The 21,749-nt window shown below is 39.6% G+C and overlaps 1 protein-coding gene across 11 annotated transcripts in view; it reads left to right on the forward strand.

The window, feature by feature from the left end:
• The window catches only part of NAV3 (neuron navigator 3), an 892,289-nt gene that overhangs the window by 713,551 nt on the left and 156,989 nt on the right, over positions 1 to 21,749 (forward strand). For all 11 annotated transcript variants that reach the window (XM_043880083.1, XM_043880069.1, XM_043880142.1 and 8 more), the window contains 2 exons: positions 12,036 to 12,144; positions 12,801 to 13,184. In XM_043880083.1, the coding sequence (XP_043736018.1) occupies positions 12,036 to 12,144; positions 12,801 to 13,184 (493 nt within the window). The remainder of the gene's footprint in view (positions 1 to 12,035; positions 12,145 to 12,800; positions 13,185 to 21,749) is intronic.

A 21,749-nucleotide genomic window follows, 5' to 3' on the forward strand; every position in this document is an offset into this window, starting at 1 on the left:
TATTGCAGTCAGGTGATGTGTTTCATGTAATTTGTGACACAGAGTGAATGAGCTTCTTGCTTCCAGCCTATCCTTTAGGAGTCATGCCATGCTCTCAACATTACAAGTTCAGCTGAATTAACGGTTTAGATTTTACTGCTTGGCTTGGGTTTTATTCTCTATTTCATTGACAAAAAGAATTTGGCCTCAGAAACCATCCCTTTCATCAAGTGCCAAGAGATTCTGCCAGATGTAAAGTGAGCTCTACTTTTCATTTCACTGGAATCATTTAGAAAGTTTTTAGATATATTTTAGTACATATATCCGCACATGTCCCTTGTTTGGCATAAGGCTATCCACCAATGTATATCACATTTATTTAATCCACTTTTTAACCTTTATCTAGAATTTATATTCAACTGAAAAATGATGGTAGATGCCAAGCTGAAACAGAATCAGCAAAGCCAATATGTCATTTGTACAGACGTAATTAAATATTTGGATAGATTCAGGAAGTAAGAATTTAGATTAAACAAAGAGATAAACTAATGGTTATATGTGTCTTTTTCTGACTTTACAGACTTTGTATTGAATAATGGGAAATACTTCATATTTAAGACCTTTGTAAATGATCATTTATCTTGCCTCTTTCTTGGACGTTTATAAAGACTAAGATGATCAAGCTCAGGTCGTTTTAAATCAGTTTAGATTTTCTACTTAAATGGTTACTTTATAATTATGCTTACTAAACAGCTCAAAAACATTCCTTCTCAGAACATTGTAGTAGCTATGTTTTATGTGAGGTATGGGCTAAATTAGAGTGATTCACATTTTCAGCATTGATTGGGCGTGTTTGTCTCTTATGCTCTGAGGCTTGCTCTTCCACCTTGTGTAACATAGATTTAAACAGTTTAATATAAATACGTATGAATACACCCATGTTTAAATGTACTCCCAAAGTAAGTAGAGATAACTGCCTCTAGAGAAGCAATAATTAGGTTCCCAGCTGTTGTTCAGGGTAAACTTAAGGACTTAAGGATATGGTTCCCAGAGGAAGAACTACTATAACTACAAGTTGACAGTGTCTTTAAACAAAGAAACAAACACAAATGCCCTTTTGATCCTTTTCTCTATTAGGATTATGTCTTCAGAATAACCACCCCCTCATTACTGAATCCAGTGAGCTTAGCCACCCCTTCCTAAATTCACTCCTACAGGAAGATTATATGTTTTGCTCCACTGGATCAGAATGGACCATGTGGATTCATTTGACCAATAATCATGAATGGAAAAATGACAGCCATTCTTGAGCAGGATCTGGTATTTCTCATCTCTTTTTCCCTCTTTCACATCAACACATCCCAGACTATGGGAAGTTGCTCTTTCAGTATGGTTCTTAGTATGAAGGGTACCTGGATCAGAACTGCAGCCAACATAGAGTGGACATTAATGTGAGCAAAAGTGCATCTTTGTTAATGTAAGCCACTGACATTTCTAAATCATTTATAAATACAGTATAACTTAATCTAAGCCAGAATTTTTCAACCTTGGAACCACTGATACGTAGTCTGCATAATTCTTTGTTGGGTGGGAGGAGGTTCCCTGTCATTGTAGCATGTGTAACAGCATCATTGGCCTCTACCTTCCAGGTGTCAGAAACACCACTCCCCTATTTGTGGCAAATAAAACTGTCTCCTGATACTGCTAAATATCACCTCTGGAGGACCCAGTTGAAAACCACTAGTCTCAGCCTATACGTTCTTAAAGTGGGGTTCCAGAGCCCGCAGTATCAACTACATCACCTGGGAATATGTTAGAAATGCAAAGTCTCAAGCTCCTTTCAGACTGTCTGAATGAATAGGGCTGGGAATGGGGCACCACCAGATAAGTTGTAATAAACCCTCAGACAGGTTCTGAACATTTAGGTTTGAGAACCGCTGGCCTAAGCTGACTGTTACACAAGTTTCCTTGTATAAAGAGAGGGCATCATTATTGCTTTTACTTATATATGCTCAACTCTTGATGCTTAAAGCATAAGAATTCCATTTTTGGTGAATCTGTAAGACTTTAGAAGATGCTACATGTGTACTTCAGCATGATACCTATCATACAAATTAATGTTTTCTAACCTTAACAAATTTACTCTGGTCTTGTAATCTAGTGATTCACTGGATCACAATAACTCCCAATGAAGAAAGACAAAGCAAAACAAAACTCCAAAGTGGAGTAGCATTCTAATCTTTAAAAACAACACTTTATGAAATGATGTAGGACAGTTTTTGGCTTCTGTGATTTAGGCTATGTACCTTCGTTTTATGTAAGCACGATATATTTATTTATTATTTATTTCTGGCTGTGCTGGGTCTTTGTTGCCGCGCAGGCTTTTCCCTGGCCGCCGCCAGCAGGACTGCGCTTTAGTTTCAGTGTGTGAGCTTCTAATTGGGTGGCTCCTCGTTGCAGAGCACAGACCCTAGGGCAGGCAGGCTTCAGTAGCGGCCACTCCCAGGCCCTAGGGCACAAGTTCAAGAGTTGATCTGCGTGCAGCAGGTGGGATCTTCCAGCGTCAGAGACTAAACCTGAGGCTCCAGCATTGGCAGGGGGATTCTTAATCACTGAGCCACCAGGGGAGACTTAAGCACATTTTATATAAACATAATTTATTTTTGACAAGTGGAGAATTGAGAATCTGTACTTACAATTCACAGGTTCATTGAGTCGCAACATTTTTTATCGCAAATAATTGCCATTCTTTCCATTTGATTCTCTTTTATGTATCTGTGTACTGGTGGTCCCTCTTAAGCTTGAGCGTAAGAAACAGTTTTGCAGAGTACGTTGTTACCATATGTAAAGGTGTAGGCAGTATACATTGTAATGATAATTTATATAGTTAGAGGATTGGGCATCCCCTACCCCCAGCCTCGGCCTTCCCTGGTGGCTCAGTGGTTAAGAATCCACCTGCTAATGCGGGAGACCTGGGTTCAATCCCTGGGTCAGGAAGATCCCCTGGGGAAGGAAATGGCAATCCACTCCAGTATTTTTGCCTGGTGAATCCAATGGACAGAGGAGCCTGGCATGTGGTCGCAAAAGAATCTGACATGACTAAGCAAATAGCAACAACGACCCCTAGTTGAAGTTAGTAATAAGAGGTGAAAAATCAGAATTAATTTGATCATATTAGCTCAGAAAATTATGTGCTAGGGAATTATATCACTTTGAATGACATAAATATTTTAATCTGTTTCTCCATGCTTTCCCCTTTTAGAGAGGAATGTTTACGGACAGAAACACTCTCATAAGCTTTTCCTTGATACTCTTCTCATTAGCTCTCAGTAGAATGTGGTCTCTACTACACTTGATAAGTATTTTCAAAGTCTTCCTAAAATCAGAATTTCAGGATGGTAATTGTAACCAGTGCAAGATAAATACAAGAAATTTACCCTTTAGGTTTTCTGCTTTTTATCAAAAGATTAAAAATAAAGAGCTGATTACACAGTGATAGGTTTATAGAATAGACTAGGAAAAATGCTCCATGTCAGAAAACACAATATACATCTTATGTTTTTGGCATGTCACTGTCTTCCACACACTTAGCCATTAACTCTCAATTATATGCTTTGAGTAAAAATATCCCTTCTCAAAATTAAAAAAAAAAAAAAGAAAAACTTTTAAAGGTTTTATTTTTTGCTATTTTTTAAATTTTTTTGCTATTTTTTAGGACGAAATCTTGATTTTTATTGTACAGTAGGATTGTATAAAATTAAACATCCTCAAAATAAAAAGCCCTTGAATTTGCTCTTTAAAAGAGAAGGTGAAGTCTTTCCCTGTAAGCCATTATCTGCCTGCCGGTGGAGAGTGTCATGCTCTATTTTTTAGGTCCTTTACACTTGAATTTGATTTGTGCTTTTATAGCACGAATCCCAACATTCGGGAGGCAGGTCTGCCTGCTTCGGCTGCCTGCAGCTATGGAGAATTAGTCTGTCATTCTCAGTGTCGTGGAGTGTGTGTTATGTGTGAGAGTGAGTGAGTAAGTGTGTGTGTGAGTGTGTGTGTGCGCCCGCGCGCATGCCTCTGTATCTGAGGCGGGGTAGCCTAGAGTGATTTAAACGTGAAGAGGGTTAATCGTGCAGCATCTCATTCAGGCTTGGCTTTGAAACCTGTGGCATGCTAGGCTGGACAGCCGCTTCCGTGCCTCTGTTTTAATTTAGCAGGATGTTTGCTGCCATGGCAGCCAGCAGCATCCACTGCAGCAGCAGGGCAGAGCCATAGATCTCCGAATGCAGGTGGAATACTAAAAGACGAGAGGCTCGTGCAGGGCTGGCTTCAGCGCTTAATCTGCTCTTACGGGGCTCTGAGGAGGAGGCTCTGCATGCCACACCGTGTCAGTTCCTCCGGAGTTAAGGGCTGCAGACCCAGATCAGTGAAGGGCTGGTGAGAGACGGGCGGGGGGGGGGGGGGAAACACAGTCAGAGACATCTGGGGTGCTTGTGCTTTACTTCCTCGCGTTTGGGAACACAGAAGCGATAGAGGGAAATGTGGACCCATCTCCCTGCTGAGACATGTGATTGGATGAAGACTGGAAAACGTAGTTGGCTTCCTGGGCTACTTTGCAGCTGGAGAAGTGTCTGGTGAACTCTCTTCTGCTTCCGATATGTCCAAGCAAAATGTTTGTGAGTACTGCTGATGAGGGTGATGACGTGGCAAGCCGAATCGTGGGCAACTCATTGACTGTGCTGCAGCTCTAGAATCTAACATGAATGTCTGAGCCTGGCCTGGACTTTTCTTGAAGTGCATGTGTTAATTATAAGCGAAAGACAATATGAAGTCTAACTGAAAAAGAAGCCAATAAAGAGAGCCATGCAGCGGCCGGCTGGACTCTCTGTGTTTCGGAGCAAAGAAGGAAGGCCAAAGAGAGCTTGTCTCCAGAAGCAGAAATCTCTGACCAGCCTGTCCCTCACCAGCGAGGGGGAGAGGCGCCCTGCTGTGCGCATTTCCAACTGGTTTGGAAATGCCGCCAAGGCCAGCCAGAGGGAATCCAGCTACGCAGAGAGGCGCTCCCTCTCCAGGTGCTCATCCCGCTCTGTGCAGTCCCTGTATCACACAAGCCTCCCTGGGGCCTGGAGCCTCCTGCCCGCCAGCCGCTCAGGCAGTGGGAACTTAGAGGAGTGGACTTCCAGCAGAGGCTTGGAAGGTGACAGTGATGAAGACAGCTGGTCTGAAGACGAAAATGTGTCCTCCAGGCCCGGCAGCCTCAGCCGGAGCTGGGCTGAGGAGGAGGGAGAAAGCTGCCTGCGGGAAGGCACAGCCCATCTGGATGAAGACGTCATCCTGACGATGCTGGGCGATCTGGAAGAGGCCCTTTACACTGACTTGTTGGGTAAGTCGGGTCTGCTCCTGAAAGGAGGATGGAGTTTTAAGGAGATGCCCTTTTGCATGAGCCATAGAGCTTCTGTTCTTCCTACTGACTTAAAAAAAAAAAACATCATGACTCAAAAGAATTTTAAATTCCTTCTGTCTTGAAATGATTGTCTTTGGCAAACTGAACTATGAGAAGTAGTTGTAAAGTCTACGTGGGGAAAGGGAATAGCAAGCACCTGTCCTGGGCATTATTGGTTCAGAGTCTAGATAGCCATAATTAAGTGTTCACGATTTAAAACTCCAAATGTGCTTTTCACATAGTCATCAGTAGGGCCTGTTTGTTCAACTTCTCTCAAGGTGACCTCACCACAGATTTGGCATGAAGAATGATGAGGCTCGTGGGTCAGTTTTTTGTGTAGTCAACTTTCTCCTGCTGCCTCCCTGGTGTCTGAATAGATGGCCTTGTTTGTACCTCAGTGACAGCACCATACATTCTAGTTACACTTCCAGAAATGCAGAGGTCTCTTCTGACAGCTTGACTCACTCTTTAAAAAGTGTTGGACAAAAAATATTTCTGAGTGTGTGCATTGAAACTATTTAAATCTCTATGTAGATGAGTGTGAACTATTCTGATGCTTAGAAACTAGGCCTTTTTGATGACATGATTGTTAGGAGTAACTTCTGACATAATCTTTAATTAACTGGGTATGAATAAGTCTGAAGTAACTCTTTAGTTTGCCACTTGCCTGAATAGGTAAACTATATGAAAGTGAACTGAAATAGTTTAAATCCAGGGCTGTACTGAACCATATTTATATCACAGGGTGCCTTCTTCAAAAACTCATAAGCATTTAACCATTGACCACATCCTCTTTTATATCACTGTGTTTATTTCCACAAAGGCCTTCATATAGGACCCCTTATATTCATAAGAACTAAACCAGACCAGTGATCTCTTTGTTTCTGATTCATTCAGTTGATGCCAAATACAGGTTTGCTTTTATTGTCTTTGTAGACCTTCCTGTTTCGGGAGGTTTTGTGAGATTTTCTGGAATCTCAGTGAACCAGCTTAAGAGGAAGAGAGCTTAGGGAGACAGAGAGGCAGATACCACTCCATTCTGCATGTCAGCTTAGCTTTCAAAGAGGAATGTTTCTGCAGGTGAAGGAATGGTGATTTCTGAACCTGAATATACCAGGTGACCAGACATTGAAGATTTACTTCTTCACCATTGTGTGATTTCTGTGATGAACTGCTGCTCATTTAAAAAAAAAAAAAAAAAAAAAAAACTGCCTCCAGTACAAAGGCAAGAGAAGGAGTCTTAATCCTTAAGACTCCTTTTTCTTCTGTTGATCATCTGAAACTGTAGAATCAAATCACATTTGTCTTTTGCCTTGAAAGTGGTAGCATTTATCTTGTTCCGAGTACCTCTTATGTAAGTATTTTCAAAGATATGACCAGAGTGAAGTCTTCTGACAGCATGTGTTGGTTGTTCTGTTAAATTATAGCAGGCTGTGGGTGGGTGTGTATATGACACATGCCTTTTTGTGCATAAATAACTTGGAGCATTACTGTCAGAGGGTCAGCTCTCCATGGGTGTCTGTGTAGTCCATGGTTTTTAAACAGTATCTGCTAATTGTATTTATGGGACTGTACTCCGTAAGGCTTTTTTCTCCCCCAACAGATGCCAGTATTCAAAAATGCAGATGAGAAAGTAAGAGGAAGAGTTTATTCAAATAGCTCTGATATGAATAATCATATCAGGATAATGAAGCATTGCAAGGCAATTCCCTAAATAATGATGCATTTTAAGTTGGTAAATATATCCAAGCCCATAGCACACAGGAATTTCAGGATTTCTGCCACGTGCTTAACTGGGTTCTGCTTCTGACTCAAAATGGCTTCTTCCAAGTTAGTTTTTAGTCAGAGTTCCCTGAGTTCAACTCTTTATTCTTATATCTTCTAATAAATCAGACAGATTAGGGTTTGTGTTATAACTACATAGGAGAATATTTAAAAGGTAACTAGTAAAACTGCTAGCTATATTATGTTATTTTTGCCCCCCAAAGTGTCTGGTTTACCCTGATGAGTTGAAAAATTTTGTATCCAACTCCCTGTGTTGGGGGTAATCCATAAAACTAGGGTGATTTCTCCAAATAAATCAGACAGCTAAACTCTAAAAAATAACATTTGTAATATGGTTACTGTAGAAGATATAATTCTCTGTGAATGAAGTTCATTCGTATATAATTTGTTTTCCTCCTAAAAGATAACAGGACTGGTAGTGTTAATTACAATGCATGTAATTAAAGCCTGAAAAATAAGAGCAGGACCACACAGTTTAAGTGGTCTGTCTGCCATTAAGTAAAAATGCAGAGGCACCAAACTGAGCCTGTATTCTGTGTCCTGCTCAGAGAAGAGATGCTCCCAGCAAAGAGAAAATAGTTCACACTAATGTTGAAGACTCGAAGTGAATTTCAGAATATGGCCTTCGGGAAAATGTGTGTATAAGCCTTTACTATTTTGTCTGACACTTAGGAGGCTTCCTTCAGGAATAATAGCTAGATTTAAGGTTATAAAAGTGAAAGGGAATACATTTTTGTGACTAAATACATTTCTCACTAAATACATTTTCTTCTTATTTTTGTTACTAAATATCTAATATTATTTATGCTTTTATATTTGACCTTTTAGGTTGACATTCTCTCCCCACCATGGTTTCTCTAGACATCACTTAGATACAAATTTACAAGCTGTTTCAAACTTGTGCCATCCTTAGGGGGTTTGCAAGTACAGTTAACTTTATCTTGCCTTTTGTGGGTCATTGAGAACATTTACTGCAATAAATTTTGATTTGGTTATTATCTTTCCTGACATGAATGAGGCAGCGATTATGTTCTGTTCAGTAAGTGCTGGGGGGAAAATGTTCATTTGTCTGGTAGTTATGAGTGGTGCAGTGTCATGAGTGGATGTCATGAGGAGAAAAACCAGAGGAGGGAGAGAGGTGATGGTTCTGAAACATGAGGGAGGCTGTGTAAACAAGCAGTGGATTCAATGGGAAGAGTCCAAGCACTTAAGATGGCTGTTGGATTGGATGAAGGAAACTTAAAATGTGATAAAGATGCTTAAAAAAATGCTGAGTGAAAATGGAATGTCTGAAAATACAGTGTTCTTAAAGTTTATGTAAAATATGTTGAAAGTAATTCCAATATCAGTGTTTTTAACATTAAGAAATTGGCAGGTTTTAATATTAAGAAATTAATTTGATTGCAGTGTGAAAGTTCTCCCTGAGGGAAAGGGCTCGGTGACAGGGCACATGCAAAGGTGTATTTTGGGAAACTTGTACAAGGGCAATATTGTCTTTCTTTACTCCCTCCAGTAAAAGTCATCTCAACACTTTCCTCTTTAAGACTCTTCTTCTCTTACCGTCACTTAGAATCATCGGCTTCTCTACTGTGTGACGTGTTAGATATACCACCACGTCAGTATTAACATTGGTGTGTCTCCAGTTTGGTCTCATCCTTCACTATTACTTTTTTTCTGCCACTTTTAGTAAATCCCTGTCTTTACCTCTGCTATTCCTTTGACTGTAATGATATTTTTTTTCTGTTGTTATTCAGCTGCTCAGGCGTGTCTGATGCTTTGTGACCCCATGGTCTGCAGCACGCCAGGCCTCCCTGTCCTTCACCATCTCCCAGAGTTTACTCAAACTCATGTCCATTGAGTCAGTGATGCTATTTAACCATCTCACCCTCTGTCGTCCCCTCCTCCTTTTGCCTTCAGTCTTTCCCGGCATCAGGGTCTCTTCCAATGAGTTGTCTCTTTGCATCAGATGGCCAAAGTATTGGAACTTTAGCAACGGTCCTTTCAATGAATATTCAGGATTATTTCCTTTAGGATTGACTAAAGTCAATCTCCTTGCAGTCCAAGGGACTCTCAAGAGTCTTCTCCAATACTCTTCTAAAGCACAGTTCTAGAGCATCAATTCTTCAGTGTTCAGCTTTCTTTATGGTCCAACTCTCACATCCACACATGACTACTAGAAAAACCCTAGCTTTGACTAGATGGACCTTTTTTTGGCAAATTAATGTCTCTGCTTTTTAATACACTGTCTAGGTTTGTCATAACTTTCTTTCCAAGGAGCAAACATCTTTTAATTTCACGGCTGTAGTCACCCTTTAAGATTTTTCTTACAAAGCCTTCCTTTTCCCTCAGGGTTCTGCCAAATTATTTGGAAATAAGAGATAGACTTATTTATAACCATTTCTCAAATATGCTGTGTTATATTTATGCAGAGGAGGATAGGAAGAATTTCTGGAGAAGGTATAATTAGAGTGTTAAGGGCTAAGTTAAATACAGTTCTGATATTTAAACATATATTAATCTACTAGGTTAGAAATCACATGGATTAGGATTGGAAAAGTTTATGCCATGTACATGAGGATACAATGGGTGACTTTTTAATTTCTTTTTTTATTGAAGTAGAGTTGATTTACAATGTATTGTTTTCATGTGTACAACAAAGTGATTCAGTTTTATATATATATATATATATTCAGTTTTATATATATATATAAATAAAATACATGCATACTTACATAGTTTTTTTCAGATTCTTTTCCCATATAGGTTATTACTAAATATTGAGTGAAGTTCCCTGTACTATACAGTAGATCCTTGTTTACTTTATATATAGTAGTGTGTATATATTACTCCCAAATTCCTAAATTCCTAATTTATCCCCTCCAACCTTTCCCATTTGCTAACCATAAGTTTGCTTTCTATGTCAGCTTCTGTTTTGTAAATAAGTTATTTGTATCATTTCTTTTATATTCCACATATAAGTGGTATCATATGATATTTGTCTTTCTCTGTATGATTTACTTCACATAGTATGATAATTTCTAAGTTCATTCATGTTGCTGCAAATGGCATTATTTCATTCTTTTTATGACTGAGTAATATTCCTGTGTGTGTGTACACATGCATGCATCTTCTGTATAGATAATTAGGGAGGTTTTTCAATATTTTCTAAGTTTAAAATAATAATACAGTTATTAATCATATTTCAACAACTCAAATAATTTGTAAATTAAAAGGAATAGATTTGCAGACTGGCAGAAGAGTAGTGGTTGCTTTGACAACCATCCAGGATGAAGAAAAATGAACAAGCTAGTAATATTTGGCTGAACAGGGAGTTAGCGGTTGTCTTTTTGAGGGGCCACCATGGTAAAGTAGTTTAAAGTTGTTCCATTGGTTTCAGAGTTATTGGGATCCCTGGGTGGAAGTTAAATGTAGACAAATTATTACTCATCCTCAGAGTTGTTTTTATAATTAGATCTAATTAGTCTAATATTGGAAAGAATCCGTTCTTACTGGAGAAGAGAAAGTCTTTCTAATCTTAGAGGTTTCAGATAGATATCCATGGCCACCTGGCTAATGAGACAAAGATTTGTTCCTTCATTGGCTGGTAGGTAAGGCCAGATAATCTCTGAAGTCCCCACCAACTGTAAGTTTCTATTATAGATGTTAAATGCTATACGGATGTTAAATGGGTACACTTTTTCTGTATTTTTAAAAAATCTGGCATGAATATTGTGGAAGAAAAGTGAACAGGTTGACGATCTACCTATATTCTTAAGACAGAGTTTAGATATGGACTTTGGCTTGTTTATGTTACAGTCTTTATTCTGGAATTTAATACCTGCTGTTTTCTACCTTCACTTTTCCTTCTTGTTTTTTTCTTTTCCTTCTTTCCCTTTTGCATCTCCTTCCCTACCATCCCCTCCTTTGTCTTCTTCTTTCCCCCTCTCCTTCCCATACCTCTGTCTCCTTAATTCATTCATTCCCCTTCCTCTCACCTTTTTTTTTAATTCCTTGTTTCTTTTTATTTAAAATTCCTAATCGTTGGATATACTCCTGAGCTAAATTGAACAAAATGGAGACTATGATTTCTCTCCTCCCTTTCCATGTTCTGATTTCCAGATTCACCAGCTTGAAATGGTCACTGGCCTGGACTTTATTCCATGGCCATAAACAAACTGGCTTAATGCCGCCTCTGCCCCTAAATGCTATGCTGAGGTTGTATAAGGCCAGCATTTGTCACCCTGGCAGAGCTGTTTATTTTATGCGTAGACTTGTTCCTGGACTAGATGCCTAAGACTTTGTTCGAACTCTTGATGTATGTGCATGATTTGGTTCCCTGTAGAAAGTGGAGAAATAATTACAAATCCAGTTCTGAATCTTTGTTCATTAGTCTGTTGAAAGTCTTGAAAAGATATTGCTTCTATGAGAAAAGGCCTCCATCTTATTCACCTAAGTCCAAATGTATACTTGCTACATAAGGTTATCTCAGCTTCTATGAGCACACTTTGAAACAGGTGATTATGGAAATAATTAGGATCCAAATAGTTGCAGATTTTTAAATTAAGCTCAGAAACATGGAGCTAGTAACTCTCATTTTGCAACAGTTAAGCTCATAGACCTAAGAAATATTATTATATTATCACCACTTCAAATTATTACTTTTAGCATTACATTTGTTTCTATTCACACTTTATTTGTAGAACAAAGAATTATAATTTCAGATGATAATAGTTATTTGGAATTCTCTACCTATTTTTTCAGTTTTGATAAAAGGAGCTCATATATACATATACACAATAAATGACATTAATAACAAATGATTGTGTTACTTTTCTAGGTGAAGACCCTGAAACAAGAAGAATGAGAACAGTTAAAAACATAGCAGACTTGAGGCAGAACTTAGAAGAGACGATGTCCAGTCTTCGTGGGACCCAGATAAGCCACAGGTCTTCTTCAGTTCTGCCTGTTTGGGGGCCAATAAAGAAAAAATTACAGCAACTGCTTAACTTCTTATAATGATAAAGAAGGGATTTTAGTTTCCCTTTACTCTTTTCTCGCTTAAATTTTATGTGACAATCAACTGGTGACTTCTCAGCACCTATCCAGTGATGTTTTTTACTCCTATCCATCTCTTCATATAATTTCCCATTCAGTCTGAATTAGCTACTGAACTACCACCATCCCTGCTAAATGGATTTTCATGCCTGCCTTAAATAGCAATGGCAGATGTAGTTAAAATGCATCTGAGGAGGGATGTTAGAGTTTCAAACTAATTGTGGTTTACTTTCAGAAAAGTTCCAGGAAGGCTGCAATGAGTTAAATTAAGGGTTAGTTGAGAATATGAAACATTGTTTTACCTAAAGTGTAATGATGGCCTTTGTTGGAAAGCAAAAAGAAAAAGCTATGTGAATGCCCCTTCCTACATTTTGATACCTACAGAGGTGTTGAGAAATCTCGAAATGAATGTATAGTTTGACTTCCATGAAAATGGACATCACTCCGAGAAATGACTCTCAGCTATAAGCCTTCCCGTGTTCATGCACTCTGGGTCGGTGGCCCCGGGTGAGCCAGCGTCCAGTGACTGCTCTGTTTTATTTGACAGCACCCTGGAGACAACATTTGACAGCACCGTAACAACGGAGGTGAACGGCAGGACCATACCCAACTTGACAGGCCGGCCCACCCCCATGGCCTGGAGGCTGGGCCAGGCGTGCCCTCGACTTCAGGCTGGAGATGCTCCGTCGCTGGGTGCCGGCTACCCTCGCAGCGGTACTGGGAGATTCATCCACACAGACCCCTCAAGGTTCATGTACACTACGCCTCTCCGTCGAGCGGCTGTCTCTCGACTGGGAAACATGTCACAGATTGACATGAGTGAGAAAGCAAGCAGTGACCTGGACATGTCTGCTGAAGTCGACGTTGGTGGATACATGAGCGATGGTGATATCCTCGGGAAAAGTCTCAGGACCGATGACATCAACAGTGGGTAAGTGGCCGTGGGCCCTCGGCTCCAACAGAATTGTGTAAAGAGAGTGGTCTACCGAGATGCATTAGCTATAGGAAGGGATTTGTTGTTGTATAGTCACGAGGTCCTGTCCGACTCTTGGGACTCCACAGATTGTAGCCCACCAGGCTCCTCTGTCCACGAGATTTCCCAGGCAAGAATACTGGAGTGGGTTGCCATTTCCTTCTCCAGGGGATCTTTCTAATCCAGGGACTGAAACTGTGTCTCCTGTGTCTCCTGCATTGGCAGGCAGATTCTCTACCACTGATCCACCCGGTAAGCCTCCAGGAAGGGAGTATATAAGGTTAGTTAATAAAGTTGTTAGAAAATGTGAGAAATCTAAGGTTATTTGGGGGTATTTCAGCCTTCTCTGATCACTCATGAATAGTAAAATATCCAAAATTTCTCTAAAATCTTTCCATTATAATCCATTAACTTTTTCTATTGTTAATTCAGAGAAACACATGTGCCATGTGTTTTTCAGGGTGATTTTCACATGCTTCTTAAATAACAGATTTTGTAGTGAAGGACATGGGAAGGAGACATGTTTTGCTGAACTGCTTGATTTTTAGGGGGCTTGTCAAAACTGCCTGTAACTGCTCTGAGGAGCACATATTTTCTAGCATTCTTAATTATACACCTCTGATCTAACTTTTAGATTTGAAAGTTTCCATCTGTTTATTCTCTTTTTTGTTGGCATCTTAGCCCATTTTCCTTCTGTTTCCTATTACATTCAAAAAAAAAAAAATAATGTGATATAAAACTCTCAAAAAGCATTTTGGCAATTTGGAATATTTAGTTCAACCTGAGGATGATCCCCAGTGGCAGAAATAGGATATTCTATTAAAACTACTTCTATTAATGACTGTAGTTGCCACTTGGAAAACTTATTACCTACTTCACTCTTGTTAAGTTCATTAAGGACATTGTCATTTAACCAACCATCCACTAACAACCCTTATGAGGTGTGTATTTTTAAACCTGTTTTACAGATAAGGAAACTGATCACAGTTGCCTTAACTGTATTAAAGCTAGTGAAGTGAAGTCACTCAGTTGTGTCCGACTCTTTGCGACCCCATGGACTGTAGCCTACCTGGATCCTCAGTCCATGGGATTTTCCAGGCAAGAATACTGGAGTGGGTTGCCATTTCCTTCTCCAGGAGATCTTCCCGACCCAAGATCGAACCTGGGTTTCCCGCATTGTAGCAGACGCTTTACCATCTGAGCTACCAGGAAGGCCTGTATTAAAGCTAAGGAAAGACTAAAATGGCATCGGAACTCAGATACATCTGACTTCAAAACCCAGGCTCTGTAATACAAGGAAAAACTTTCCAATTAACTTTATCTATATTGTTCATGCGAATCTGGGTTTTGGCCTATTCTTTGTCCTTATGCTTCTGAGAGGACTAGTCTCAGAAGTCATTCTTTATACAAGTAACCTTTACTGACTTCATTCATGAAAAACTTGTGTGAATGGGGACAAGACCTTAAAAAGTACAAAAGAGCTTTTGATCAGACTCATAGCTCTGCTTTGATATCCTGATACCCAGCAGTGCACTCCTGGTGGCCACCTTCTTTGAGCTTCTAAGGAGCTAGAATTAGGGAGACAGGTTATTGTTGATTAGGGTGGGAGGTAGTTGAGTTGCCACTGGAGTCATAGCGTCTAAATTAAGTCTGTTTCTAACATGTGCTGTCTGTGATCTCCTCAAGAGCTTAATTTATCCAAATTCCTCTCTGTAATAAAGACAAAATTGCAGAATCTTCATTAAATTGTTAGGAATGAAGAAAAACCCACAAGTTGTCCTTAAGCACAAAGTCTTTCACAGTGTAAGTGTTCAGTAAATTATCATTGTCATCACAATTAGATTTTTATCAATAAAGTTATTAACCTGATGATTAATAACCTAATAATCATAGGGTATGACCTCATATAGGAGATGGTTGAAATTGTGAGAGGTATGAAGAAAGAATCCGGGAAAATAATAGAGAAGAGGGATCATGAGATGGATTATGTATGTACGTATTAGAAAAATTTGTTGAGTTCTTCCTATGTGTAAAGCAACATTCTAGACACTATGTGTTCAGTTGTGAACATACAGACACAGTACCAGCCCATGTATTGTTCGCATGTTAGTTTTTTTACATTTTTATGTGTTCATTTATTCAATAAATGAATAGTGATATATGTACATATATATGTAAGTGTGTGTATACACATTCTTAGATAAGTGGGTTTTGAAGGCTTTTCTTTTTTTTTAACTGAGTTCTGCTTATAGTAATATATTTTACCAGCATACCCATATTCAGGAGCTATATTAGGTAACTAACTTCTGTAGCAGAGAAATTTCAAAATCTCAGCAACTTAACACAAATAAGTTAATTTCTCCTTCATGTAAAACCCTTCCTGGTGTTTCTGATCATCAGTCGGGGAATGTGTATATAAGACACCGTCTTTCAGAGACTAGGATGATAGATAACATGGCTATTACCCAGCCAGACAGCCGATGTCACCCTGGGGGTTGATTTCAATAGGCAGATGACAAAGAGATAGAGAACTGAGGTGTAGGAGTATTTCATATGCACAAGGCCTGGAAGTGGGGGTATGACTTCTACCCACCTTCCCTCATGCAGAACTCCAGTGGTCGCATCTAATCGTCAGGGCAGCCAGGGACCACTGTTCAGTTGTGTGCCCAGAAGGAAGAGGAAATTGGTTTGATGAGAGCTGACTAGTCTTTGCAGAACTCTCTAATGAGAAATTTTTAAAAATACTTTATACCCCTTTTCCTTCTTGCGTGTTCCCTGACTCACTGGAAACCTGTTTCTCACTTCTGTTCTCTGGTTTTGTTCACTGTTGGTCTTTCAGATGAGGTCTTGAACAGTCCCACAAATGAGTCTGTATAAGTACGTGTTCGTGGTCTGTGTGTGTCGCGTTAAACAACCAAGTCACCCATGTTCAGTGACTAAGATAGAAGATAAAGAAAAAAAAAAAAAGTAAAAATAACACAAAACTTCCTTGAAAGTTCCCTCTGATGATGTTGACCTGCCTGGCCTTGTACACGCTGTCTTTCCCATGGTGGAGTGCAGACACGGGAATGTGACAAGTGACTCAGAGTCCTGACCCTGAGTGGAGGGTGACTAGCCGTGGTCAGAGGCAGGGCCACCGGTCTCAGTTCAGCGCTGACTGGCGTTGTGGGGAGGACACCCAGGATGTGCGGTGTATCCCACTGCTCATCTCTGAACATACTGTGCCCCTGTTGGCATCGGTAGGAAGCGGTCCAATGTGTCAGCCTAAAATTAAGACATAGAAAGACATGCTCAGCAGAATTTAAATTTGATGTTTTCTTTAAGAAAAAGGGCATAGAAATGTCTATGCTACAATTCATGAAAAAATACTGAATCACAAAGTTAGTTCTCTGTTCCCAATTTTTAGAAGTGATGTTTTAGTGATTAAATGGACAAAAAGAGGCTCAAAAGGCATAGCAGTGAATGAAGATGTTTAATTTAGGATTTTCTCTTCATGTAACTGCAAGGTATGTCATGAAGTAAATGGAAATGGAGTTTCATTTTTTTCACATACTTCAGGTAGAACTGAGAAAATTGGGTAATCGGCATTCTGAGAATTCAAAATTTCTTGAAGCATGCAAAGGCTTATCTCTTTTTTCTCTTCTCAAAATTACTTTAAACACTTGGGGATGTGAATCTGCCAGTAATTAGGAATTAGTCAGAGGAAGGCCTCTTACTTATAATGAATATCTTTGGAAAAGTCTCCATGTCGGAAGAGAAAAAAAAAGGAATACCCTAGAAAATTGGAGGGAAAATTGCATATTTTAACTGGGTGGAAACTGGAGTTATCTCCAGGTGTCACAGTGATAAATAATTGTGCCAAGAATATAACCTAAAATTCTACTTTAAATGGCCCAAACACAAAGTAATTTAATTCTGGGGAATGACATTTTTAAAAGGGAGGTGGATACTTTAATCCTGCTTCTCCCCTGCGCACGTGCATGAGTGCTCCATCGTGTCCAACTCTTGGTTGGACTGTAGCCACGGACTGTAGCCCACCAGGCTCCTCTGTCCACGAGGTGTCTCCGGCAAGAACACTGGGGTGGGTTGCCGCTTCCTCCTTTGACCCTCCCTCATTTCTCCTGTAGTAAGCTTTGTGAGTGACCGAAGCATGCATAACGTTGGAAAAGATAGGGTTACCTGAGTTGGGTTAAAAGGATGTACATGGTAAACTACTTATTCCTAATCATCATGCTTCTATTCACTTCATATTCAAGATATGAGAGTTATTTTTAGTGAATGTGGAAAGTCTAATGGACAAATAGCTGGTTATGCTAGTCAGCATATACATAGCACTTATTATATGCTAGGTAATGCTCTATGCATTTTACATATATTAACTCATTTTGATGTTGTTCAGTCACCTGATCATGTCCAACTCTTTGTGATCCCATGGACTGCAGCAGGCCAGGCCTCTCTGTCCTTCACCAACTCCTGAAGTTTGCCCAAGTTCATGTCCATTTCATCGGTGATGCCATCTACCATCTCACTCTCTGGTGCCCTCTTCTCCTTCTGCCCTCAATCTTTCCCAGCATCAGGGACTTTTCCAATGAGTCAGCTGTTCGCATCAGACAACCAAAATACTGGAGTTTCAGCTTCAGCATCAGTCCTTCCAGTGAATATTCAGGGTTGATCTCCCTTAACATTGACTGGTTTGATCTCCTTGCTGTCCAAGGGACTTTCAGGAGTCTTCTCCAACACACAGTTCTAAGGCATCAATTCTTTAGAGTTCTGCCAGTTCTTTGGCACTCAGCCTTCTTTACAGTCCAGCTCTCACAACCGTACATGACTACTGGGACAACTAGCATTGACTATATAGACCTTTGTCAGCAGAGAAATATCTCTGCTTTTCAACATACTGTCTAGATTTGTCATCGCTTTCCTGCCTAGAAGCAAACATCTTCTGATTTCATGCCTGCAGTCACCGTCTACAGTGATTTTAGAGCCCAAGAAGAGGAAATCTGTCACTACTTCCACCTTTCCTCTATTTGCCATGAAGTAATGGGGCCCAATGCCATAAGCTTAGATTGTTTAATATTTAGTTTTAAGTGTGCTCTTTTACTCTGCACCTTCACCGTCATCAAGAGGCTCTTTATTTCCTCTTCATTTTCTGCTGTTAGAGTGGTATCGCCTGCATGTCTGAGGTTGTTGATGTTTCTCCCGCCTGTCTTGATTCCAGCTTGTAACTCATCCAGCCCGACATTTCTCATGATGTGCTCAGCGTGTAGGTTAAACAAACAGGGCGACAGCAGGCAGCCCTGCCGTACTCCTTTCTCAATCTTGAACCAATCAGTTGTTCCATACAGGCTTCTAACTATTGCTTCTTGACCCGCATACAGGTTTCTCATGAGACAGGTAAGAAGGTCTGGTATTTCCATCTCTTTTCCTCAGTTAATTATGATCCACACAGTCAAAGGCTTTGGCACAGTCTATGAAACAGAGGTAGGTGCTTTTCTGGAATTCCCTACCTTTCTGTATGATCCAGCAGATGTTGGCCATTTGATCTGTTTCCTCTTCCTTTATTAAACCCAGCTTGGACATCTGGAAGTTCTTGGTTCACATAATGCTGAGGCCTAGCATGCAAGATTTTAAACATGACCTTACTAGCATGGAAGATGAGTGCACTTGTCTGATGGTTAGCACATTCTTTAGTACTACGCTTCTTGGGAATTGGGATGAGGATTAACCTTTTCCAGTCTTGGGGCCACTGCTGCCTCGTCCAGATTTGCTGTCATATTGAATGAAGCACCTTGATGGCATCATCCTTAAGGGTTTTGAATAATTTTACTGGAATTCTATCAGATCCACTAGCTTTATTAACAGCAGTGCTTCCTAACTCATTAACTAATTTATATCTCACCATAACGGTAAGAGGTAAGCTTATCATTACTGTCTCCATTTTACAGATGAAACATCTGAAGCATGGATAGATAAGTAGCTTTAGGTAGAACTCAGAAAATTAATTCATTGGCATCCAAAAAAAATACAAACTTACTTGATGCATGCATTGCTGAATTTGAACTTGAAAACAATTTGCCTCCAGTCTGCACTCTTAATCATCTTGACATACTGACCCTGTTGTCTACATGTCTCCTTGTCCACATTTCTCTCACAGAAGTTTATTCTTTTACAAACAAACATAAAAGAGCTTCACAGCAATCATTCATTGTTAGTATAGTTTTCCTTAGCTACCACCTTTGATCAAGGAGAGGATCCTTAAAATTATCTATGCTCATGATCTTTGTTCTAGATGCTAAACTAGAGTTCCTTGGAAGTTAAACATGAACACAAATTTTAGATGCCCTGTGTTTTCATGTCATAAAAAAATATCTAATTGTTAAGTTTCTGATATGAAATGTTGAATGTAAAAATAGTTCTAGGAAGATTGGTAGGGACATGGGTTTTGCATCTTTCCAAATCTCCACAAAAAAACAGAACAACTAGATAGCAAAGCCATAAAAAAAATGATCATTGTTTACTTAAAAAAGCTGATACAAGGTATCATCTCAAACCCCAGGTATGAGTAATGAGGGGCAATCAGTCAAGAGCCAAAGAATCAGATTGATACTAGCTTGCATGTGTGCTCAGTTGAATTCAACTTTTTGCTGCCCCGATGACTGTAGCCCACCAGACTTCTTGTCCATGGCATCTTCCAGGCAAGAACACTGTAGCAGGTTGTCATTTCTTACTCCAGGGGATCTTTCCGACTCAGGAACTGAACCCACATTTCCTGTGTCTCCTGCATTGGCAGGCAGATTCTTTACCACTGATACCATCGTCTATGTGCACCGAAACGGGGGGTAGTAGCGGGACATCTGATCACACTGAGAACAGAATAACCCCAAAAGAGCCAAGAGACGCTGACTGGAATACACACAGAGGCCCTATCTGAAGGCAGCAACTGGAGGTGGGAGGGCTGTGGCCCGGCAGGGAGAGTAGGGCTGAAGGTCATATCTGGAGGGAACGGAGCTTTCTTGTTCCCATGAGTTCATTAAACTCTCCAGTCACAGCTTCCTTCCCAGACAGGGCGCCACTCTGAGGGGAAACTTCCAGGAGAGGAAGCAAACTGAACAGGATGTGGCAATAAAAGTGACGATAGAGAAGGTACAGATCAAGATGAGCGGTGGGAAGAGAGTCCAGAAATCTCAAAAAGCTAGCTATCGCATTTTAAAACACTACACAAAAGTAATAGAGGCAGTTACTGTGTGAACTTAGAAAGGTATCTAGATCAAGTTTATTTTTATTCCAAATAATTGATTTCACATAAAAATAAACAAGGCAAAAATGCCAAAATAAAAACCCCACATAAACCCAAACATATGCAACACATGCAACTAATAAAGGAAGAATATCAATGAGAAAAGAAAAAACATAGAATCCAATAGAAAAATGAGCAAAAATCATGAACAGACATTTCACAGGCAAAACATAAATGGCCTTTAACAAAGTAAAAATATGATAAACCACTTGATAATTTGGAATTTATAAATTAAAGCTAACATGAAAATTCTTTTTCATAAGCCAGTTTACTTTGTAAGCAACTTCTTATTCATAAGAAGTTTATTCTGAAAATATTTTCAAAACTCTTGGGCACTGACTAGTAAGGTTTGAATATGTGTGTGTATCTATTATGACCCAGTGATTCCCTTTCTAGATATAGACTTCAGACAAACACTTGCTTGTGAGCACAAGGAATTATGCTTATATAAATGTTCATGGTAGAGTTTTTTGTCACATCAAAAAAACTAAAAACAGCTCAAATGTCTGTCGCAGTCAAAGCGATAAGTAAACTGTGCGTGTGTGTACTCAGCTGTGTCCAACCCATTGTGACCCCACTGCAACCTGCCAGGTGCCTTTGTCCATGGAATGTTTCAGGCAATAATACTGCAGCAGCTTGCGATTTCCTACCCCAGGGGGTCTTCTCAGCCCAGGGACTGAACCCGTGTCTCCTGAATCTCCTGCGCTGCAGGTGGGTTCTTTTATCGCTGCGCTACCTGGGAAGCCCTGCAGTGCTTTTGTAAAGTGAAGCTACACAACTCTGACACGCAAAACACAATGATATACACCAAGGTAGATGATTTGCAAAAATTTAATTTTGAATGAAGGAAATAAGTCACAGAAGAATATATATAATATGGTTCAATTTATATAAAGTTCAAATTCATGAGATGCTAAGCAATGTATTTCTAGGAATATATATCCATGTGGTAAAATCCTAAAGACAAGTAAAGGAATGCGTAATACAAAATCCAGGACAGTAGATATCTCTGGAAGTGAGGTTTGGAAATGTAGGGTTAGAAAAAGCCTCTATGGTCATTGAAGACTGAAAATATTCTCTTTCTGTATCCAGGTTATGGGTACATGAAAATTGATATTATTTTTTACTTATTATTTAATGTATATTTTTATACTCTTGTAAAAATATGATATATTTACCTATGATGCTTAAAAAATTATGGATTTGCTGTGAAGATAAAGTTGTAC

The sequence above is a fragment of the Cervus elaphus genome, chromosome 3, assembly GCF_910594005.1.
Source record: "Cervus elaphus chromosome 3, mCerEla1.1, whole genome shotgun sequence".
Lineage (NCBI taxonomy): Eukaryota > Metazoa > Chordata > Mammalia > Artiodactyla > Cervidae > Cervus > Cervus elaphus.